This window comes from Saccopteryx bilineata, chromosome 7, assembly GCF_036850765.1.
Source record: "Saccopteryx bilineata isolate mSacBil1 chromosome 7, mSacBil1_pri_phased_curated, whole genome shotgun sequence".
In the NCBI taxonomy this organism is placed as follows: domain Eukaryota; kingdom Metazoa; phylum Chordata; class Mammalia; order Chiroptera; family Emballonuridae; genus Saccopteryx; species Saccopteryx bilineata.
Window position 1 is genome coordinate 41,607,409 of NC_089496.1, and position 24,953 is coordinate 41,632,361.

The 24,953-nt window shown below is 40.9% G+C and overlaps 1 protein-coding gene across 4 annotated transcripts in view; it reads left to right on the forward strand.

Annotated features, from left to right (window-relative positions):
* The first annotated feature begins 6,226 nt into the window (after positions 1-6,226).
* KLHL7 (kelch like family member 7) overlaps positions 6,227-24,953 on the forward strand; it is a 42,969-nt gene continuing 24,242 nt past the window's right edge. Inside the window, exons 1-7 of one of the 4 annotated variants that reach the window (XM_066238342.1) lie at positions 6,454-6,589; positions 13,238-13,287; positions 14,822-14,924; positions 15,800-15,893; positions 16,148-16,272; positions 19,721-19,896; positions 22,145-22,319. In XM_066238342.1, the coding sequence (XP_066094439.1) occupies positions 13,249-13,287; positions 14,822-14,924; positions 15,800-15,893; positions 16,148-16,272; positions 19,721-19,896; positions 22,145-22,319 (712 nt within the window). In that variant the 5' untranslated portion in view covers positions 6,454-6,589; positions 13,238-13,248. Of the gene's footprint in view, positions 6,590-7,080; positions 7,217-13,237; positions 13,288-14,821; positions 14,925-15,799; positions 15,894-16,147; positions 16,273-19,720; positions 19,897-22,144; positions 22,320-24,953 lie in introns of those variants that run through there. The other 3 variants (XM_066238341.1, XM_066238340.1, XM_066238343.1) reach the window with 3 other exon arrangements.

The window sequence follows — 24,953 nt, forward strand, 5'->3', positions numbered from 1 at the left end:
TCATTAACCGATAGAAAGCCCACCTCTGCAGGACCCTCAACATTTTAGGGTAACTTTGCCTCATTAAGAGAATGAGAGAAGGTGCTCTTGTGATACAACAGGATTTTTAAAATTTTTTCTTTTTCAATTACAGTTTACATTCAATATTATTTTGTATCAGTTTCAGGTGTACAGCATAGTGTATTTTGTATCAGTTACAGGTCTACAGAATAGTGGTTAAATAATTATATACTTTACAAAGTGTTCCCCCCTCCTGAGATTTCTGGTATCTACCTGATATTATTCATAGTTATTACATTATTGACTATATTCCCTGTGCTGCATTTTACATCCCTATGACATTTTGTAAGTACTAATTTGTACTTTTCAAACCCTTCACTTTTTTTTTTACCTAGTCCCCCAAACCCCATCCCCTCTGGTAACCATTAGTCTGTTCTCTGTATCTATGAGTTACAACAGAACATTTTGATAGCACCCTCCCACCTCCAAACATACCTATTGGCTGTTGAAAACTTAGATGCTGCTGAGAATGAGAATGTATTAGTATTAGTCAGAGCCCTCAACACATAATAGTACTCTTGTGAGGAATGGAAGTGAGAATGTGTCTCTTCTCCTCTCACATTCAAGTGAATGACAATTATTTGATGGACTTAAATTAGGCAACAGAAAAAAAAAAGTGAAATAATCAGCTTGGAAAAGTGAATCCTGGTCTGGATTCATTAGTGGATATGCCCCAACACAGCCGCCCAGAGGCAGGCACTTACCCCAGAGAAATGAGTGTGAATTGGAAGAGTTTGAAAGTGGTGAGGCTAGGTCACATATGGTGTAGGTTCCATTTGATAACACATTATGCATTTCCCTCTGTACTATGAGGAACAACCATAACCTGGGTTAGGAGCTGCAATATTCCTGTTGGCATAATTAGAGCCACAGCAGTTTCAGCTTCAGCAATAGTAGTGATAGTGCAGATGGTCACTGGGCAATGAGAGCATGGTCTGGTCAGGGCACGCCTTTAGACCGCTGGGGTTTCAGGGGGCAGTGTACCCAGTGTCTTAGTCAACACTGTATGAGTAGCACGCTCTGGAGTTACAGAATTGGGAAGGCTCTGTGGAATCCGCTAACCTCAAGGGAGCACATTGATTGAGTTTTGGGCTGACTTAAAAAAAATAATAGCTAGAAGACAAACATTTGGACATGAATCAGCACCTCTGGGGCTTCTTAGATATACCTGAGAAATAAAATTCAAAAAAGACTGGACTTCCTGCAGGAATCCATGCCACACTGAATTGTATAGGCAAAGAAAATGTGACTGCTAGGATCATATAAGGACATGTTTTTCTAGGTCGCTTCTGAATACTTCTTTGCCTCTGCTGGATCTTTTTCCTCCTTGAGCTGTCAATCAATAATCTGCTTTTGCTCATTTATATCTTTTTCTTGGAGAACTCATCCTGCATTTTCAATGACTTACTGGACATTTGTACAAATATATGAGCTCAAACTCAGTTTGCCTAAAACCTGCCTCAACAAAGAATGCTGACCAATCGATAAGCAAAATGTTCACAATAGAAATATCTGTACACAAGGAGCTATATATAGAATAGCATGTTCATAGCAATTTTTAAAAAGATTTTCTACTTACTGATTTTAAAGATAGAGATAGAAAGAAAGGAGAGAGACACACACAGGTAGAATAGTAGTTGCTTCTCATATGTGCCTTGACTGGACAAGCCCAGGGTTTTGAGCTGGCGACCTCAGCATTCCAGGTCAACGCTTTATCCATTGCACCACCACAGATCAGGCACAATTTTTTTTTGATAATAGAAAAAAGCCTAAACAACTTTAATGTCTACTAATAGGAAATGGATGAAGAATTGATGTTGATATAACAAAAAATTATATTTCAGTTTAAAGTGAATGAATTAGAACTATAATTATCAACATAGATGGACTTCATCAACATAATATTGAGGAAAGAAAGAAAGACACAAAAAATACTACTTGGATTGTTGCAAGCCTTTATTAGCTTCCAACATTCTGAAAAAGTTGATTTTGACAATATTCCAGTGTTTTTGTTACTTTTATGGAGGAATGGATTTTCAGAAGTCCTTACTATGCCATTCTGGAAATTGAGGTCACATTTATAATTTGTATGCTATATTATAACTATAAAATACATGCATGACAAGTATATGACATTCATTTTTTACTAAAGTACAATGGCTACTAAATATTTTTCTTATCATTTTGCATATCTGAAAATTGAAAGAATTCTCTACAAACCAGCTTCTGGCTTTATACATTTCAAACTTGTTTCTCCTGCACTTCTTACATTAAGCTTCAGTGTTGGACACTGTAGGGCATATTGTGAGAAGATTTCTAGCCCTGCATCTTTTTATTACAGCACAGTTGGCACAGTGGGCACACTGAAAGTCTTACCTACAACAGAAAAGCTAAAAATAACTTAACTACATGTAAGTAACTATGATCTACAAAAATATAAGGTCTACCGGAAAGTTCTGTCGTTTTTGGAATAAAACAAAATACACATTTTTTTTACTGTCAATAAACTTTATTAAATAATATAATTGCCATTATTATTAATGATTTCTTGCCAGCGTTTGTCGGAGGGTGCTAAGTCCAGGGAATATGGTGGATGCGATGGACATGCTTCTGTAGCATTTCTTCCTTGTTGAAATTCGTAAAAATTACAGTGGCGTAAATGAACTTTATCAGTAGCCATGGGTACACTATGGTTTCACACATAAGACTAACGTGAATCAACTTTGTTTTAATTTGCTACGTCAGTATGTATACATTAAGTGATAAAAATAGAGAGGCACACATGCAACAAATAAACATGTGCTTACATGTCAAAACTTGTGATAGGCCCGGGCGCTGGGGATGGCTCCTTGGCCTCTGCCCCAGGCGCTAGAGTAGCTCTGGTCGCAATGCCCCGGATGGGCAGAGCATCGCCCCCTGGTGGGCATGCCAGGTGGATCCTGGTTGGGCGCACACGGGAGTCTGTCTGACTGCCTCCTCGTTTCCAGCTTCAGGAAAAAAAAAAAATGTTGTGATAGAAACGGACAGAACTTTCCAGTAGACCTTATATATCCTATTCAACTCCAATTCAATTTGTCCTTAGTTCCCAAAAATATCATGTCCATTCCAAATCCACCTGATAGTAAAAGAGGGATGATCGAGGCAAAATCAAAGTAGAATGAGACAACAAACTCAACTGATTGTGTTTAAAATATTTACTTTTATAAATTTTACAAATCCAAATGACCATGAGAACACACTGCTAGAACCAAGTCTTGAAAGAAGCCTGTTAAAGTTAGAGATCCTGAATTTTAAGCTTATTTAACTTTACTCTAGCTCCCTCTCCCTCTCTCCTCCTCTCTTCTATTCCCTCTCTCTCTCTTACCACCTGGTCTCTTCCCTGACTTCTGTCTGGGTTTCTGTTTTATTCTTTCTTTCTGAAGTCTAGCAGACCTGTCTCTGTTTACCTGTGCACATGGTCCAAAGATGGCTGCTTACACCCTTTGTACGTATTCCCCGTAGAGCTGCCACATACCAGCTCACCAACATCTATCTCCAGTCTCCAGAGAGAATATGATGCTCTTCACCCCAGTTTATTAATTAGCTTTCTTTGGTTCAGGTGTTCAGCCTTGATGCAATCAGCTGAAACCAACTACTGTATAATAAAGTATATAGTATAGAACAAGTGCTGCTTTAGGACCCCATTCTCTAAGTCAGGGGTCCCCAAACTTTTTACACAGGGGGCCAGTTCACTGTCCCTCAGACCGTTGGAGGGCCGGACTATAAAAAAAAACTATGAACAAATTCCTATGCACACTGCACATATCTTATTTTAAAGTAAAAAAACAAAATGGGAACAAATACAATATTTAAAATAAAGAACAAGTAAATTTAAATCAACAAACTGACCAATATTTCAATGGGAACTATGCTCCTCTCACTGACCACCAATGAAAGAGGTACCCTTCCAGAAGTGCGGCGGGGGCCAGATAAATGGCCTCAGGGGGCCGCATGTGGCCCGTGGGCCGTAGTTTGGGGACCCCTGCTCTAAGTGAATAGAAGATTGAAAAATTCATGGAAAATTGGAAATGGCTGACTTGACACCTCAAAAGCCAGCATACCACAGCAAAGCTGATTAGGTTCAAGCAATAGGTACAGTTAGAGTCCAAAAACTTAATATGCAAATGTGTTCAGGATTTTCTCCAAGAAGGACATATTATTTGCCAAAGTTGAATTACCAGGGGTCCTACTCTGGGGAGAGTGGGGATGATTTATAGCACTGGTATTCTGAGGGACACATTTTGGGAAATGCTGGATTAAATAATAATAGTTAATGTTATTGACTCAGTCATACCGTTTGCCTTGTCTTGGCACCAATCTAAGTGTCTCATAATCCTTATACGAGTTCCATGTGGTAGGTTCTATTTTTACAGTTAAGGTGTCTAAGGCATAAGAGAGTGGGGCTGCTTGACTTTGCATCCAGGAAAAGTCACACACAACCTGTGTGCAATATAACCTCCATGGTCTCTTTAAGCTCTGTATCATATGGCTCTTCCATGTCTCTTGGTGTTCTGCAATATGTGAAAGAACTGTCCAAACATCAAGTAGGAAGGATGCTATCCTTTTTGTCTTGTTACAGAATAGCACTTAATCTCATCACCTACGTTTCTGCCTTTGAATCATATCCTTAGTGTCTCTCAAAGCCTTCTAGTTAGACAGGTTTCCACTTCCTTTAAATTAAAAACTGCTTGTGTTCTTATTCTTCAGTGTCCTGCGTCATTTAGTAAAATGAGCAAAAATTTCCTAGTTTCTAACATCCTTAGGAATAAATGGTTTCTATTGTCAGGGTCCACTTGAAAACCTCAAATTAGTGACTAGTTAAAATTGAAGAATATCTGTGAACCCCTAGATTAAAAGTAAAAACAACTGCCCTGGCCGGTTGGCTCAGTGATAGAGCGTCGGCCTGGCGTGCAGAAGTCCCGGGTTCGATTCCCGGCCAGGGCACACAGGAGAAGCGCCCATCTGCTTCTCCACCCCTCCCCCTCTCCTTCCTCTCTGTCTCTTTCTTCCCCTCCCGCAGCGGAGGCTCCATTGGAGCAAAGACGGCCCGGCTCTGGGGATGGCTCCTTGGCCTCTGCCCCAGGCGCTCGAGTGGCTCTGGTCCCAACAGAGCGACGCCCCGGAGGGCCAGAGCATTGCCCCCTGGTGGGCAGAGCGTCGCCCCCTGGTGGGCATGCCGGGTGGATCCTGGTCGGGCACATGCGGGAGTCTGTCTCTCTCCCGGTTTCCAACTTCAGAAAAATACAAAAAAAAAAAAAAAAGTAAAAACAATAAAATGCACAGAGACATGTCTTGTTCTTTGTAAAAATGGAGGCTTATCTGCCCCTTGCTCTTTGTTAGGTCATATTGTTTGTCGTTATCAAGAGAAAGCATAATACTTCCACAGTGTAAATTATTTTACATAAAATATGTCTCTGTATATTCCTATATAGACCTAAATAGAAAATTAAGGAGATGAGTAGAAAGTTTTCAGAATGTATATTACAAACAATCCTGTATATTACCACACACTAAAAAGAATAAATTATTATAGTTACAAAAAGCATTAACATCACTTCTGTGATTGAGTTTCCTGTTCCCGCAGAACACCTGCAGAAGCCTAACTGAAGATTTCTGGAGCTCACACCTGAACTTAAAACACAGATAAGCAAACCAACCTACGCAGTCAGGCATTCCGTATCAAGGAGACACCCACCGGACTGTATGTTCTTGCTTTATGAATCTCAAATAAATCTTGGGTTCCATGCCATAAGCCTTTACTTTGCAGTACGTGATAAATACTTATTGAGCGCCTGTGGTATGCCAATCTCTGGTGTTGTGCAGTGAAGGAAACACCAGCCCTGTTCTTACAGAGATGATACTAATGGGAAATACTTCAATGTAGTCAACATTATCCAAAATAGGTCATCTCGCCACGTAATCTAAACTGGTGGTCTTGGACAAAGGTAAGGAGACGCGCCACCTGGGCCAGCTGGAAGTCAAACCTCAGGCGACTCCAGGCGGGTACCAAGGCAACCGCGGCACGCCCGCGTTGCGTGGCTGAGAGGCACGCCGCTGTGACGCAGGCCCCGCCCCCTGCTCCCTTCATAGCGCCCCCGCCTCTCCAGCGCATTGCGCAGGCCCAGTCGCCCTCTCTTCTCTCCGGGATGCACCCGGGCCCGCGAGGCTGCCTCCCCGGGAGCTTGTAAGGGACCTGCAGGCCTCGTTCTTCCGCAGTGGCCGCGACCCAGCCGCCCGCGCGCTCGGGAGCAAGGCGCTGCAGCCGCACACCCTGCCGCGGTGTTTGGGAAGCATCAGCCCCAGCCTGCCGGGAGCGAGCAACCCCTCGCCCGGCCCGGCGAGCCCCGGGCGTACACCGAATTGACGGAGGATGGCAGCCTCCGTGGTGGAGAAAACCTGCAAGAAGAAGACCGAGAAGAAACTCGCTGCTCGGGAAGAAGCTAAATTGTTGGCGGGCTTCATGGGCGTCATGAACAGTATGCGGAAACAGGTACCGCCTGTGTGGGAGTGACGGGCGGCTGGGGGGCGGAGGGGGGCGGGCGGTGGTCCTGGTCCTGGTCCTGGGTTCGGGCCCCTGGCTCCCAGCGCCGGAACCTGCGCCCTAAGGATGGAGAGAGACCCTCTGCTGCCTCTGTCCTCGCCCTCCCTCGCATTGTCGCACGCTAGCAAAGCTGCTGTTAGTAGAGACTCCACCAGCGCCTGCTCGTCGGCCGGTGCTGTGACTCCCAAGTCGGATCCGTGCGGGACTCCTCGGGATGGCATTCGGCTCTGGGTGTCGGTTGTGTAATAGCTCTGCCCTAGTTATCTCGTGGTGAGGCCAGGATCCCTCCATTGGCTAGCCGAGGAAGGTGTTGCCAGAGCCCAAGCCGGAGCCCCCCAACGAGGGAGAAGCATTGCTGGGCCTGAAATCGGCGACTCGCTCGTCCCGATCCCCGCCCCCTTCTGCGTGGCCGGGTGGAGCGCGCTGCGGTGCCCTCCTGTCCGCGTTCGTTTAGAGCAGGAACAGCCGCGGGGCGGTCCTGTTAGTGCTCTGGGCGCCTCTGCTGGGATAAGGACCCCTTTGTTCTGTCTTGGGTCTGTAGCGCATTAATGAACGTCTTCACGCCATCGGCGAAAGGTGGGTTTTGAAAAGAACGGATTATAGGACACCGGAGAATTAGAGACGTTTGTGTGGGGGGAGGGGCTGTTTGTTTTTTTCAAATTCCATAACATAGTATGCCAAAAAAGCATCAGAAACAAAAGTCACACTTAGTTGCGTTTGGATTCTGTCAACTTTATAGAAAATACGCGTCTAAGGAGATTGGTGGGAATGTTTCGGTTTTGTGACAGTGGTCCTGTTTTTCAAGAGAACAAAAGCAAGTTCTGTGAGTAATTGCAGAACCTGGTTTGCTTATCTAGTGGTTCTGGTGGGAATGTGGGTAACAGTAGAGGAATTTAGACCTTTATGAAGCTTTTTGGCTTCTTTAAGGGAGTTCTGACTGCCGGGATCTTGTCTTTGTTCCTCAGCTCCTGGGGTGGTGCAGGAATGCGGAGGCTGTCTCTGTGGGATGCCTTTAAATCTTTCCTGGCCTTTGTGCCGAAGGAGCTATGAATGTCTCAATTCAGTATTTTATGTAACTTTTGTGCGTCTGTTTTTAGAAATACTTGTTCCTTTCATGCAAACCTTTCCATATATACAGCACCACTGACTTCAAATTACTGTTGCACTTAACTAGTAGTGCTTGCCTGAAATGGTAGTTGAACACAGTTTGCCAGTGCTCAAATTTGTTTCCAGTAACCTTCCCACTCCCCCAAATAATGTTTTCATCCGTGGACTCTAGCATCGTGAAGCATTGTCTCATTTCTTAAAATACACAAGGTGCAATTGGCTTGCGGCATCAATTGTATCCTTGAGGAGGGAGGGGTTGCGGCATCAAATGTATCCTTGTCGGAGGCTGTATAATTTAGCTCTTTGGGTTTAAAATTTGATTTATATCTGTTTCTTAAACTTAGCTTTAGACATATTAACATCTGTTTATTTACTGTCAAAATAGAAATACAGTTACTGAAAAATCAGGATTCTGTAACTGAGCAGGAAGGGAAAATGGATGCTGGGGCGGCATCTCTTCCGCGATGTAAGTTAATTGACCTTAATCTGATGGATTCTCCTTTTGCCAGTGACTTTGCATGTAAGTCCAACAGTTCTCCAGCAACACTTACCGACTTCATGGAATCTTGCACCTTTTATGAGTTGTGTAGGTTCACTTTGCAGTTGATTTACATTATACTCGTATTGTTCTGGGTAACATAATGCTGTAGAGACTCACCAAGAATGACTGACAATGGCAGTTGATGGGAACTGGCAGAAGTAGAAGCTGGTCTGAGCCAGTGGAGGAATGTTTGAGTGAGGGCTAATTTTATAAGTGTCCTTATTCTTGCATGAATATTTTCGTTATGACTATTTTTGCTTCCCCTATGACTCATTGCTTTGGGGATCAGGATAATGAGTACCTGAATGGTAAGGATTCCTCTATATACACCCAGAAACATTTCTACAAGAGTTTAAGAACACTGTGAAATTAGAAAACCTGAATTCTGATCCCTGCTCTACTATTAATTAGTTTTGTGATTTCGGCCATTTCATCTCTCTGAAACATAGCAGCCAATCCTAGACATAGTGGTGGCAGGGGGGTTTGCACATCCAGCACCCTCAGCTTCTGTTTGTTTGTTTGTTTTTTGTTTTTAGCCTCAGCTTCTTATGGAACCTTTCCTCTGTCACCCTTTCAGTCATTTTCAGCCTTTTGTTTTTAAGTAAATTTTCCAATGTAGAGGATTCACGTAAAAAGATCCAAAGAGGCCCTGGCCGGTTGGCTCAGTGGTGGAGTGTCGGCCTGGCGTGCAGGAATCCCGGGTTCGATTCCCGGCCAGGGCACATAGGAGAAGCGCCCATCTGCTTCTCCACCCCTCTCCCTCTCCTTCCTCTCTGTCTCTCTCTTCCCCTCCCGCAGCCGAGGCTCCATTGGAGCAAAAGATGGCCCAGGCGCTGGGGATGGCTCCTTGGCCTCTGCCCCAGGCGCTAGAGTGGCTCTGGTCTCGACGGAGTGACGCCCCGGATGGGCAGAGCCATCACCCCCTGGTGGGCGAGCCGGGTGGATCCTGGTCGAGCGCATGCGGGAGTCTGTCTGACTGCCTCCCCATTTCCAGCTTCAGAGAAGTGCAGGAAAAAAAAAAAAGATCCAAAGATACAAATCATAAACCTGCAGCTCAATGAATTGTCACAAAGTGACCACACCACCAGCAAGAAATAGAACATGACTAATATACCAGAGGTCCTTCTTTATGCCCTTCTCAATCACTACCCCTCAAAGGTAAAAATTATTCTTTGAGCACAATAGATTTTTTTTTTTACTTTTTATTTGAACTTACATACATGGAATCATGCGGTAAATATTTTTGTGTCTTGGTTTCTGAAAGACTACAGTATGTTTGTGCGATTTATCTATGTTGTGTATAACTCTAGTTCATCCTTATTGTATATAGTATTCCATTGTATAAATACACCACAGTTTATCCATTCTATCATTATGGATGTGTGGTTTATTTCCAGTTTTGGACTATTAAGAATAGTATTGCCTGACCTGTGGTGGCGCAGTGGATAAAGCATCAACCTGGAACGCTGAGGTCGCTGGTTCAAAACCCTGCATTTGCCTGGCCAAGGCACATATGGGAGTTGATGCTCTCTGCTCCTTCCCCCTTCTCTCTCTCTCTCTCTCTCTCAAGTGAATAAAGTCTGAAAACAATAACAAAGTTCCCCTGAAAACAGTAGTCCCCAACCTTTTTTGGGCCACAGACCGGTTTAATGTCAGAAAATATTTTCATGGACCGGCCTTTAGGGTGGGATGGATAAATGTATCACGTGACCGAGACAAGCGTCAAGAGTGAGTCTTACACGGATATAACAGAGGGAATCTGGTCGTTTTTTAAAAAATAAAACATCGTTCAGACTTAAATATAAGTAAAACGGAAATAATGTAAGTTATTTATTCTTTCTCTGCGGACTTATACCAAATGAATGGCCCACGGACCAATACCGGTCCGCGGCCCGGGGGTTGGGGACCACTGCCTTAAAATGAATCCCTTTCTCTTTAAAAAGAAAAAAAGAATAGTACTACTTTGAACATTTTTGTACATTGTATACATGTCTTTTAACGTACAAATGTATGTATTTCTGTTAGGACATAAACTTAAGATTGGAGTTGTTGAGTTATAGGTTATGCTACATAAAGCTCTAATAGATAACTATCATAGTTTCCAAAATTTTGCCAGTTTACACTTCAAGATTACTATGCAGGAATTGTCATAACCACTTGTTTTTTGCTGCCATAAAGCTGGTTTTCTTTCCATCTATCATTCACTTAAGGTTCAGAATCCTGGAAGTAGATGTCTAATTGGCTAGCCTTATATCTTTTGCCAAATTTGGGCTTTGCTAAGGAGTGAATATAGAGGAAATACCTGACTTCTGGCTTCCATAATGAGAGGCAGGCTCTGAGATTGCCCTTTTTACAAGATAGTTCATAATGAGGAATTTTCTGGAAGTGGGAGCTTAGGGTTCTACTAGGCAAGGCTAATTATATGCTAGAAGCCAAAATTCATAAATGTCTACTGTTGTATATATCCTACATGCATGCATGCTCTTATTCTCATTTCTATAATTAAAAAACAGTCACTAATCAAGTCTTTTTTACTAACCATATCTAACTCCAAGTTCAAGATCACTTAGTGATATCCATTTCTTCTATACTCATTTCAAGATCCTAATGATTAAGTAATAATAGATTTTTTTTGTATGATTGTGGATGGAAAAGAAGAAAGAAAAATAATTAAAACTTATTTTGTTTGTTTGTTTGTATTTTTCCGAAGCTAGAAACTGGGAGGCAGTCAGACAGACTCCCACATGTGCCCGACCAGGATCTACCTGGCATGCCCACCAGGGGGAGATGCTCTGCCCATCTTGGGTCGTTGCTCTGCCACAATCAGAGCCATTCTAGCGCCTGAGGCAGAGGCCACAGAGCCATCCTCAGTGCCCAGGCAAACTTTGCTCCAGTGGAGCCTTGGCTGCGGGAGGGGAAGAGAGAGACAGAGAGGAAGGAGAGGGGGAGGGGTGGAGAAGCAGATGGGCGCTTCTCCTGTGTGCCCGGGCTGAGAATTAAACCCGGGACTCCTGCATGCCTGGGCGACGCTCTACCACTGAGCCAACCGGCCAGGGCCAAAACTTATTTAATTATAAGGACAAGGATGAAAATGGAAGAAGCCACATTCATTTTTTGTTTATATTAATATTTTTATTATTCATTTATTGTTATATTTATGACTACTTCTTTCACTGCCTTTAGCAAACTCCTCAAGGTTCTTTATCTGATGGGATGACCTAATCCCTTAGTCCTAGGTATCTTAAATCTTTGGTCTTGCTGGTCACTTCAGTTTTTCATTAACATTTACCACTAGTTTTGTCAATACCAGTGTTGGGTCTGGGATTTGATTTTATGCTACTTAAAAGGTGACTAGCCTGTTGCTGTTAATGGTGGTTGGCATAAGACATGAGACTCCTGGCCCTGGCCAGTTGGCTCAGTGGTAGAGCGTAGGCCTGGTGTGCAGGAGTCCTGGGTTCAATTCCCGGCCAGGGCACACAGGAGAAGCGCCCATCTGCTTCTCCACCCCTCCCCCTCTCCTTCCTCTCTGTCTCTCTCTTCCCCTCCCGCAGCCAAGGCTCCATTGGAGCAAAGTTTGCCCGGGAGCTGAGGATGGCTCTGTGGCCTCTGCCTCAGGTGCTAGAATGGCTCTGGTTGCAACAGAACGAAGCCCCAGATGGGCAGAGCATTGCCCCCTGGTGGGCATGCCTGGTGGATCCCGGTCCGGCGCATGAGGGAGTCTGTCTGACCGCCTCCCCGTTTCCAACTTCAGAAAGATACAAAAAAAAAAAAAAAAAGACATGAGATTCCTATGTCAGAGATACAGACCTGATTACTCACAGCACAGCATCATGAGTGTCAGCATGTATGTTTCACTGCCCCTTGCACTTAGAAGTGCTATAAAGGCAACATGGTGGGGCCCAGATGGATATCCACACAGTGGCTTTGTGTTGCAGCTAAGGAGTGAACATTGAGCTTAAGGAGTCTGCCATTTTTATAACAAGCAATCAGCTGCCTGCTCTTTTCCTTGGAGAGGAGGGATTATTTTATCCCTATGGTCTCTTTCTGCCAAAACAACCCTAAGAAGCGGTGGCCTGGGAAAAAGTGGCAGGGCTTTGCATACGTAGGAATTCATGGAGTGCTGTGTCTCCCAACAGCCACAAGTTTACCCCAGGGGGTCCCCTGAGTTCCAGCCATCTTCTGCCCCATGGATGGCCAGGGTCAGGCACCTAGCCCAGTGTAATAAGTTTTGTTCTTTTTTACCCAGTGGCACGAGGAGCCCAAAATGACCAGGTCTCAGTCTTAACTTGAAGTTCTGTAAAAATATTATATCACTTGGTTGAATTGTTCATTTTAGGGTTCCCAAATCTCTAAATTTGCAGAATCCACCTCCAGAAAGACTAATTGCTGAAATTTAAAATTTTTTGTAAGTGAATCATTAAGTGTAATATGAGGAGAACCTTTTCCATCCCTTGGTTGCCAGGCTAGTTCTGGCTACAAAGAAACCATTCTGTCTTTATAAATTACATAAAATCAGATCATTTGAAAATGGATTCTGCTGCTTAAGGAAAAAGTTTGAAAACCACTGATAAGGCTTTTCCCTGAAAGGAGAATTTACTGTGTGTGCATGCGTGCGTGTGTGTGTGCGTGTGCGTGTGCGTGTGTGTGTGTGTGTGTGTGTGTGTGTGTGTGTTGTTGGGAACAGAGGGCAAAGGGACAGAAAATTGGAAGGGTAGAACATTTCTGGCCTTCACCCTACCCAAAGGAAAGAAAATGAGGCTCGAGCTTATATCTCTCTTCCTAATTTTGCCCTGTGAGGATGAGAGAGATTCTAATCTAAGTTAGAATTTAAGACATTACTGTTCTATTCTGTTGAGACCCACTTCTACTTAAGCAGGACCATAAGGTGTGTCTTATGGTGGACTCTATAAGCTGGATTTGGGCCCAGCCATCTTTTTTTTTCCTTGCAGGACATAAAATTATGCAGATTCCAAAATTTAGATTATTGGGGTGTGCAGAGGTGAGTAGAAAGGCCTATACATGGGCTTCTCAAGCAAAGCCTAATTTTTCAACTTTATTTTATTAAGCGCTGTATATTGGGATTACCAAGTACTTGCCCATCTGTCAGGAGTGTGTTTTGTTGTGTCTCATTTGGACATTAATCCTTATATAAACTCCCTGTATTGGTAGAATTCAGACAGCGAAGTCCCACCCCACCCACTCCCAACAGAAGTTAGCTGTAGGTTCTTATTTCTAAATTTGCTTTGTCTTTTAGGTTTTCTGTTTTTCTTACTGGCGCAGGGAGTGCTTTGTTCTGCCTTCAGTGATGACGAGGCATCCTCTATCAATAACTGTTCTTTGGTGTATCCTCTGAAGACCGTTTAGGAGGCTATTGAAGTTTTTACTCCAGAAATATTTGAAATGGATAGATTAACTCCAGACTGGAAGTTTACTTCCAGTTCCCATCTAAATTTTTTTCAAGATATCATTTATAGTTTCCAGATTATAGCTTAAATAAATCACTTTGTCTAAGTCCATACTAGCAACATAAAATCCCCTAAATTTGACCCTCTTATTAAATTCCCGTATCTATGATTTCCCTGTAAATTAAAATGAAAGTTATTGAGTTGCAAATGTCTGCTCTCCCTGGTTTCTTATGTTGCTTGGTCTCAGCAGTAAGGCATTTGCTCACCGTGTCTTTGGGTTGTCAGGATTACTTCTTCAGCCGCTGTAGCATGGGCTGTCTTCCATTGGAGTAGATTTATTTCACTGCCTCCAAAGCTGAATTTCTCAGGTTTCAAGTTAGTTGGTGCCGCATGCTTTTTGCATTGCAAAGGGACCCTACAACTCTTAAATTTAGCTCAGCGTCATCCCCACCTCCACAAACCTTAGATCCAAGCAATACTCCCATCTCTATAATAAAGAGTGCAGATGTTGACAGTCCTAACCCGCATTATTGTTCCCAGCCAAAAATGGAACAGAAATCTTGGTTTCTGAAGGAACAGAGGGTTTTCAAAGAAAATCTTGGCTTTGGTTTTGACAGGTTGCCAATCAGTGTGGCAACCTGATTGAACACACAAAACAGGGTACAGATGATGTGTTGTGGAATTGTGCACCTGAAACGTATAATTTTGTTAACTAGTGTCACCTCAATAAATTCAATAAAAAGGCAAAAAAAAAAAAACCCCAAAAACCATCAAGGACATTGTCATGTCATTTACTGTCCCCATAAAATCTCACTATGATAGAGAGCTTAGAATTTGTCTCAGAAAAATAAAATAACCTCCTTAGGATTAGTAGACTACTTCTTTGCTGATTATAAAGATTTTCCTGACTGTTGGTAAGCCCAGTGCCTGATTTTGATACAGCCGACTCACGACAGCAACTCTGTAAGTCCTTCCTAAATAGGTCTTATAAGCAAATTCTGCACTGGAAAAAAGACTGGATCTAAATAGAAAATAGACATAAAGCATTTGACAAGCACCTGTTTTATATGTTTGCTAAACTAGGCCCAGTGAGCCTCTTTTGATTTTATTTATTTCTCTCTTGATTAGAAAACATTGTGTGATGTGATCCTTATGGTCCAGGAAAGAAAAATTCCTGCTCACCGTGTTGTCCTTGCTGCAGCCAGTCATTTTTTTAACTTAATGTTCACAAGTAAGTATCTTAAGGTCAAAAACATTCATTCTATGAGAATGAGTTGGGTCTAAATGAAAATATACCATTTTCCCTCATTTTTAAAGAACTTAAGAAATTAAGGCCATAGAACAGTGAAGAGATTAAAATTTGGTCATGGTTATGATTAATCTAAGGAAACATGTCCTTTCATTCTCCCTAAAGGCCCAAAGTCTTTACTCATGGAGCTAGAGCTTCTACTTGAATGGCTAGGGTTTTATTCTTAACCTCAGGTAGACAGGCAGAGGAACAGGTAAACCTTATAACATTTTATCTAGCACTTGAAACTAAATAAAAATGAAATATATCAGACTAGAATGAACCCTAGATTTGAAATTGAGAACTGGGTCCAAGTCCTGATTCCTTACTGAGTACTGTTTTTAAAAAGAGTTGGATCAGGTTATGAAATGTATCTACTTGGATTTTCTCTTTGATGTTCTGGCACTCTGCCAGGGCTTGAAGAAAGAGAGAGAGCTTTGCCGATTGTAGCTGACTACATATAATGGTCATTGTTTTCATAGGTTTGTTCTAGCTACACCAGAAGCATTTAGCCCACAGCAATTTAAAAGAGTGCTTCTAAATTATTTTAGTAGTCGGGAAAATAATAAATCTAGTTTTATGTCTCTCTGTTCACTTGGACTTTTTGTTAAAAGAAGTACACCAATCTCCTAATTTCTTAGATTACTTTAAGGCATATCTCATGTGTGGAGAATCAGTTTGCTCTTGTTATAGGAACATTGGTCTTTCTGGGGTAGTCTCTGTCCTATTGTTCGTCTCCAAATTTACCACGGCCTGAAATGATCCGGTTCCTCAGTGGTAGTACTCATGCCATTTATGTTTCTCCTCTCTGTTTTTAGCTAACATGCTTGAATCAAAGTCCTTTGAAGTAGAACTCAAAGATGCTGAACCTGATATTATTGAACAACTTGTGGAATTTGCTTATACTGCTAGGTAAGTTAAGAAGGATCATTTCTGTTGTGGAGGGTATGGTTGGGATCTATCATGGCAAAGCATTGGAACAAATCAGTGTGTTCTGGATTGGGGGTGGCAAGGGGGGGCGTTGAAGAGTCTCTGCCATACTAATTTAAAGACTGAAAAGCTTAATTTTTTTGCTTATGTTCAGAGATGAGTGGGATACATTCTACAGTAGCATTATTTAAATAAAAAATTTTAGGAAACTAATATTCACTTTAACTTATTTGCAGAATTTCTGTGAATAGCAACAATGTTCAGTCTTTATTAGATGCAGCAAACCAGTACCAGATTGAACCTGTAAAGAAAATGTGTGTTGATTTTTTGAAAGAACAAGTTGATGCTTCAAATTGTCTTGGTAAGAAGTTAGATTCCTTTTTTTGTCTTTTAATTTTATGTGTATTTTAATTTTAAAAAAGTGGTTATAAGTATCCTCATTTAATCTTAAAGACATTGTGCACTAGGAATTTTTCTAGTGATACATTTTAAGAGCTTAAGGAAGTGCATATTAACTTGTGCAGCAATGAGCTTATTAAATACCATATCAGTATTTTCCAGAATTTAAAATAGCTTTAATAATGAGTTTTTGTTTGTCTAGGACAGGGAGTAAGGACTGCATCTGGTGGTGGTGTGTGGTATATGGCAATATAAACTCGAATGTTTAACTCTGTGAAGTCCTTATGACTACTGTGGTCTGTCGCAGATAAGGAAGCTGAGGTCATGTAGCTGGTATGTGGAGGCTGGGGTTGGAATTCAGGTCATCATCTTCTTCATTACTACACTGCACTGCCCCTCACACTGTCAGATATGCTAACTGTTGTGTACCGGGAGACTTACAAAAATCCCAGACTGTCAATTAAGATGTTAATTAAGGAACAGCTATAGCACTCCACTTTAAGGCCATTAAGAAAGTATTTTGTTTTTGATACCAGGAGAAGCAAAGAAAGTTGATCCGAGTTTTCCAGAGTGTGGTGTGTCACGCTTTCCACTGTGAGATCATGCTTAGCAGCACGAGAGAGCCCCTCGATCTTTGTAATTACATTTTCCTACCCTTGCTGTGATTCAGACAGGAAGAGGATCAGGGCAGGAGTGGTAGGAAAGCAGAAAGGAAAGGAAGCAGAATCAAGGACAATAGAGAAAGAGATGGGGAATTCAGCCAGTGCTGGGTTTTGGCCCACAGCAGATGAGCGGTGCTGGAGACAAGAAGCCCAAGGCTGGGGTGGAGGGCTCCTGGAGATGCACAAGAACTCTGCAAGCTGCCTCTGCTCCCCCTTTTTGAGGCTTCCCTCCTCCTAGACAGTTTTGTTACACCATCTGACACACTCCCCCACTATGGGTGTAGAGAAAGGGTCTTAGAAGGTAGGTACAAAGGAAGCAGAATAAATTTTAGGGAGACATCAAAGTTTGGCAACGGGGATAAGAAGGAGATTGTTGCTGGTATCCAGAACAGGAAATGGACCAGAGGAAACAGGAGAAATAAAGGGAGCCATTGGTTTACATAGTCAAGGAATTCCTGTATTAGGCAATAAAGACCAGCCTTCAATCCCAGTAGATACACTCTGGGATGAGTTCCTCTGTCTCTCTGTGTCATAATTTGGGGTCCATTTGTCAGTAACATTTATATTCTTGAGGTTAAAATTCATTTTTCTTTATATAAATAAATATGCTCAAAAATTATAAAAGGAATTTTAAAGATGCTTTTGGAAGATGATGGCTTAAAGTACATTTCCCTAGCTCCCTAGCACTCTAAATTTCATTCTGGAGTGATTGAACTAGAGTATAGGGAGTGGATGTGGCAGACATGGCCCGATGTGGAGAATTGGAAGCAAGTTTGTTTGCGCTAACTACATTTTAGCTGTGGGCTTCTGAGAAGACTATTTAGGAGTTTTACGTCTGTCTTCTGTCCTCGTTGATTACAAAGCTGGGAGGAAGGGCAGCCTAGGTGCCTGGAAGGGAGCCTGATACTCGGCTAAACCTGGGCAAAGACAGGGGCCCCCAGTCACGCCAAGTGCAGCTATTCAGCACCCTGAGAAACTACTTCAGCCGCTTTCTATTAGCCCTGAGCATGGCTCTCCCTGAGAGCCGATTGAAAAATTCCTGTCTTATTTTTCATCACTTGTCAATTTCTGCTTCTCAGTAGATCCTAAAATCTGACTTCTGTGAGTGCTAAAGGAATCCATGACAGCTGATGGAATTAGACAAAGATCATACGCACAAAGTTAAAGGAAACCCGATAGTTTGAGGGACAGGAACCCAAGCTAAACAGCCAAAACGAGTGGTTCCGATAGCCAAATTTAATGTAAGACATGGAAAAGGACTTAAAATAGAATCCATCTGGAGAGGGGAAAAACATGATTGCCTCATGATCCAAAACAAAAATGCAAACACATGGAACTGATTAGTGAAAAGATAAAGGACATGAAAGGAAGTACAGGGACACTAATGTGAAACAGGAATTCCAGAAGGAACAGCTAGAGGAAAAGCAGTAACTTCGAGTCTGAGTACAGAATCCCTCTAAAATTTTAGTGCTTCCCCAGATCTTATCAGTTGTCTTGGTCATGCCTAATGTGAGCTTTTTCCAAATCTGTCTTAAACTTGAGATTAGTTTTCATAGAAACAACTACTTTTCACATTATTTGACTGATCTGTGTGATACTTAATTAGGTTGTAAAATTGAAACACATCCAACTGCCAAAAAACTAGTCAATAAATACATACTAGTTCTTGTTGAAAATGTCAGCTCCATGATGGAACCATATGTGTATACAGGTTGTCAACTGCTTGCTATGAATATCTCCAGTGCCATGGCATTGGTTAGTGCAGTTATAAAATGACAGATAATATGACAAGTTTGTTAGCAGGCATCAATTATGAGAACCTTTATGGTGTAAATATGAAAGCTTTAAAACTCATTATCTAAAGACATCATGAAGTTGAAACATGGAAAATCAAGATAATGAACTGAAAAATTTTATCTCACGACTTTGAAGGGAGATCATATACAATAATAAGTGGTTTTATTTAAAAGAGGAGTTGGGAAACGTTTTCTGTCAAGGGCCAGATAGTATTATATTTAGACCTTGTGTCACATGTCCTTGTCACTCCTCCTTGTCTTTCTTGTTCTCCTGCTCCCTTCTCTGCCTCCCGTTCCCTTGATTCTTTTACTGCCTTTTTTTTTTTTTTGCAACCTTTTAAAAATATTATTAAAAATTCTTAGCTACGGACCCTACAACTGGATGTGGGCTGGGTTTGGCCCATGAACAGGAAGTAATTTGCAGACTCCTGATAATGTAACATTAACATCAATGAATAACTTCTCTCCCAAATAAAAATTAAATTAGCTAGGGAAAGGATAATGGGAAATATATAGGGTTCCTGTGAAGAAAGTTGTATAATTACATTGACAGTCAAAAAATTTGAAAAAAATGGAGATATGTCATGTTCCTAAGTGGAGCTCCTCTGAATGGTCACCTGTCCCCAAAGTAATTTAAAAATTGTGAAATCCTAATTAAAATCATATCAGGATTTTTAAAGTAGAATGTGATAAGCTTATTTTAAAATTAATGTATAAGAAAAAAATGTTGAACAGTAACAAAGAAAAGATGGAAAAAACATTGAAGGGTGCTTTTCCTACAAAATTTCAAAATCAGCCATACATAAGATATCATAAAAATAAATCAATGGAACAAAAAATGAGTCCAGTTTTATGAAACTCATGCAGTCTTCCTATAATCATATTTTATCTGCAACGTGTGTTTGTGTTTTTCTCTAAAGGGGTGTGCTACTCATTTTCTGTCTGTGTTTAGGCATCAGTGTGCTAGCAGAGTGTCTGGACTGTCCTGAATTGAAAGCGACTGCAGATGACTTTATTCATCAGCATTTTACTGAAGTTTACAAAACTGATGAATTCCTACAACTTGATGTCAAGCGAGTTACACATCTCCTCAACCAGGACACTCTGACCGTGAGAGCCGAGGATCAGGTGACTGAATTGCCTTCTCACGTTTTACTTATTTAAAAATGTTGGTATTGATTTCTTATGCTTCATGTTGGGATACATGACAAGTAAAAGGATCCTATTAGGAGAGAATGTATTTTTTACATTAGAGTATTCCAAAGTCTGTCTCATAAGAAAAATAAGTCTGAGGTATTTGTAAGGGGGTGAGTATATGAGAAATAGGCCACTTGGCAGAGAAAGCTATTTGTGGGCAGAGCAGTGCCTCCTCAAAAGATGTCTATATCCTAATCCCCAAATCTATGAATAGGTTATCTTGCGTGGCAAATGGACTTTAAGGATCTTGAGATGAGGCGAGTATCCCGGTGAGTCCTGTGTAATCATAAGGGTCCTTCAATGTGGAGAGGGAGGCAGAAGAGTCAGCATCAGAGTGATGCAGCGTGAGAAAGACTGGGCTGGCCATCACTGACGTAGGAGATGGAGGAAGGGGTTGCAAGCCAAGAAATGCAAGTGACTACTGGATGCTGGCAAAGACGGGAAATGGTTTCTCCTCCACAGCCTGAGGCAGCCTTGCTGACACTTAATTGTAGCTCAATGTGACCCATATTGGACTCTGCCCTTCAGAACTGTCAAATGAACTGTCAGAGGTGTAAGCTGGGGGAGGCATTTGGAGTGAGGTGGGTTAATGCCTTGATATGCAGACCATCACTTAATCCCTCTTTTCAGTCCCACACTCTTCTCTGCATTTTAAGCCATTAAGTTTGTGGTAATTTGCTACAGCTCTAACAAGAATAGAGGTACTGTAAGGCTTTGAGTCACTGTTGTTTTAAAGATAAAAGGTTTGCACTGAGCCATGTTCTTTTGTCCTGTCTTCTTCGTGGCCCAGAGCATTAGTTTCCAGGTTCACAGTTTGGACCTGAAGGACCTGACTAGGCAGAAAGAAAAAGCTCAGTTCTGTGGTCAAAATTAACTGACTTACACGCAGTCTGGAAAGGGAAGAAAACTAACTCCAGACTGAAGAAACCTGACAGACACTACCTACAGGCTGACATCAGCAGTGATCATTCGTGTTGATAGCATGCACTCTTGATAATGATGTGATGAGAATGGCATGTCACCTCTGTGGTCTTTCTCCCCAAAATCTACAACCCTAGTCTAACCATGAGAATAACATCAGACAAGCCCAAATTGAGGGACATTCTACAAAATATCTCTGACCAGCACTCAAAATTGTCAGTCATCAAAAACAAGGCAAGTCTGAGAAAACTGTCAAGTCTAGAGGAGCATAAGGTGACATAGTAAAGTGTAATGTGGTATTCTTTATGGGGTTGGGACAGAGAAAGAACATCGGATAAAAACTAAAATTGTGTAGAAGTACAGACTTTAGTTAATAATGTATCAATGTTGGTTCATCAGTTGTAATAAGAGTGTCATATCAATGTAACATTTGAACAACTGGACATAGGATATTTGGGAACTATGAACTTCCTTTGCAACTTTTCTTTAAACCTAAAACTACTCCAAAAGAAAAAGTTCATTTTAACCAATAGACCAATTCCCATAAAATATTAGCTAACTCAGAGACCAGAACTTAGGCCTTATGAACACCAACCCCAAATTAACAAATTTAACTGGCTTGAGCGCCTGTGTGGTGGATAGGCATGTGCATATATGAAATTACGTTTATTTTTGGTGTGTTTAAACTGATTTGTTAATTGAATTGTGTTAATAAACAGTTAAATTAGTGCCACAGCATTGTTTTAGAAAACAATTCTTATGTAATGATCCTGTAGTGGTTTTTTTTTTTAATATAGAATTTGTATATTACAATAAAATTTCTGGAAAACAGATAAATCTGTCAATTCACAGTTCAGGAATATTGGATTGAAATAAAGTCATAGGTGACCTTCACATCTTAATAAATTAACCTGTTTTCCTGTTACCAAATGAACATATTTTGAAACTATCATTAACCACTAGATTTTTTTTCCAGTAGAAATGTGCATCATATCTCCTTCCAAAAAGGAAGTGACTTTTTAAAAAAAAAATCATAAATTCAACATTCTCCCTGTCACTACATTATGGAATAGTAATTCTAAAATAAACATGTTACCTAAAAAAATCACTAGAGCAGTGTATAAACTGTTATAGACAAGTGTTTGGGGATGGGAATAAGTGGTTATGAGATTCTCCCCCTTCAGTGTGAAAGTAAGTCATTGTAATTGGAAATGTTCCTGCCATCTAAGAACTTGACTCTGCTGTTCTCCCCCCTTAGGTTTATGATGCCGCAGTCCGGTGGTTGAAATACGATGAACCGAATCGCCAGCCATTTATGGTTGACATCCTTGCTAAAGTCAGGTTTCCTCTTATATCAAAGAATTTCTTAAGCAAAACGGTACAAGCTGAACCACTTATTCAAGACAATCCTGAATGCCTTAAGATGGTGATAAGTAAGTTACCTTAAATATCCATTTATAAACTGATCACGTAGCCAATTTTTCATGAGCTTCAAAAAACCTTTTAGAATAAATCAGGCTCAGTAGCCAGAGAGAAACATTCAAGACTTTGCTTTTCCAGGTAATTAATCCATTGGGTTTCTCAGCTGTCTATCTGGAGGAGACTTAGCCCCAGCACTTATTTTGTAGGGACGTGTGTGATAGAAGGTAAAAAATAAGTACCTATTACTTACGCTTTGTCTCCTTTTTGTGTATGATAGCTTTCATGTACTGTTTCTAGTGTTTCCTTCTTTAATTTAGTGTACTGTGATCACATTTCCTTCTTCCCTCCCTCCCTCCCTCCCTCCCTTCCTTCCAAGAAGAGGGGAGATAATGAGACAGATTCCTGCATGTGCCCCTACCAGGATCCACCTGGCAACCCCCACCTGGGGCTGATGCTTTACTCAGCCAAGCTATTTTTAGTGCCTGCAACTGACATGCTGGGACCAACTGAGCTATCCTCAGCACCCAGGCTGATGCTCAAATCAGTCAAGCCACTGGCAGAGGAAGGAGAAGAGGAAGAAAGGGGAAAAGGGAGGGGGAGAGAAGAAGATGGTTGCTTCTTTTGTGTGCCCTGACTGGGAATCGAATCTGGGACGTCCATACGCTGGGCTGACGTTCTATTCACTGAGCCAACCAGCCAGGGCCCACATTTTCCATTTTCTTTCTTAAATAGCTTCTTTTTTTTTTTTTTTTTTTTTTTTTTTTTTTTTTTTTTTTTTTTTTTTTTTTTTGGCCTGGAGCTAATACTTGCCACATTTTTTTTTTACTAGTTTTTCTTGACTTGCTGGCTAGCTGCCAACCCCTCTGTAAAATGCCACTTGATAAAATTGTATAACTGAACACTCTTTTACTTTTATTTACTTCTTGGATATCCTTCATAGAGCCTTCCTCCTGCCTGTTCCAATATGGACTGTTTGCTCCCTAGGCCTAAGGCACGGTTTTTGTCTTTGGGCTCCACCTCTCTCATCCTGGGATGTCCTTCTACTCCCCTTCTGTGTTAGATCCGCTATCTTCCCGGACCCAAAGTCTTCCCCTTTCTTAATTCTATTTGTTGGAACATATCCCCAGAGGTTCCTGAGAAAGAGTATACAATCAGTAAGTATTTGGAACTTGGACAAATCTCATATCTTTATTTTATCATAAGGTGGAGGAATAGTTAAACTGGTTACAGAATTGTGTTGAAAATCATGTTCAGTTAGAATTTGAAGGCATTGCTCCATTATTTACTAGCTTCCAGTGTTACTTTTGAGAAATCTGATGTCAATCTGATCTTTATTTTTTTATCCCTCTCTGTACAAATACGAAATCTTTTATTATTTTATCCCTGATTTTTGAAATGTCACAGTAATATACCTTGGTGTGCATCCTTTTTAAAATTTTTTTAAGTTATCATGTTGGGTATTCTCTATCGTTTCAGCCACAGATTACTCAGTTTTCTGTTGGCAGTGCAATTCTTCAGTGACTGAATCTCTCTTCTTACCCATCCTTGCCTCTTTGTTCTATATTCTGGTAGATTGCCTTAATTTTTCTTTCAACACTTTAATTCCAGCTATTTTTAATTTCTGTGAGTTTTTACCCATTCTCTAATTTCTTATATTATGTCTATAATATCATTCTAAAGTAGTATTACAGTGCCTTTGTTTTTTATCTTGTCTGCATTTTCTGTATTGCTTTTGAAATTTTTTCTGTTTTTGTTTTTCTTGGAAGCTTTTTAAAAATGTTTGGTTTCATTCTGAATCACATTTATAAGAGTGAGCTATTATAAAACTGATCAAATAAGCTGCATATGTGAGTGGGCTTTTCAGTTCTTGGGTGAACTATATGGTAATTACTATAGCCAGATAATTTTTTAATTGGGGATCCCCAAATGTCAGTGTCTGTAAATATTTTCTCGGGGAGCTAGGTACATCATTATAATTTGATATCTACGTACATTTGTCATCTAGTTATTTTATGTTCTGCGTTTGATAATACCAGTATTTGAAGTCTTTGAAGACCAAATGTTACTCTTTGTTAGTTCTGTTTATTTCTGAAGGCTTAATTCCTTGTGTTTTGTAATTAGCTTATGAGTTTATATTTGACTGATTTTAATTGCCAGTACTCTTGGGAGGCCTGGGTTGTATTCCTGCAGGTCATTCCTGTTCTTCTCAAGAGGAAAGTAGTATTTGCTTTTGCTAGGTACCCTGGGACACAACAATAAAGGACAACTTTGAATTTTTCTTGGCATATGGTTTCCTAGACGTATGGGTAGTAAATTCAAACCTCAAACCTGCAGGAGACCAGGGCTGTCATTATAAATTCTCAAAGGAGGGCTACTGTACCTCCACCTACCTGTATATTCTCCCAAAGGTAGTCTTGAGTCTCTGCATTCACAATCATTTACTTATTACGCTTATATAACTTTCATATATAAATATATATATGCATAAAAATACAAATTTTTTAAATAATAGTTTCACACTGTATACTCTTCTACATCTTGTTTTTTTGCATTACATGTTATTTCTTGGATACCTTTCATGTCTACATATTTACTCTTCCTCATTCTTCTTAACAGCCACATATAGTATTCCATTGTATGGATAT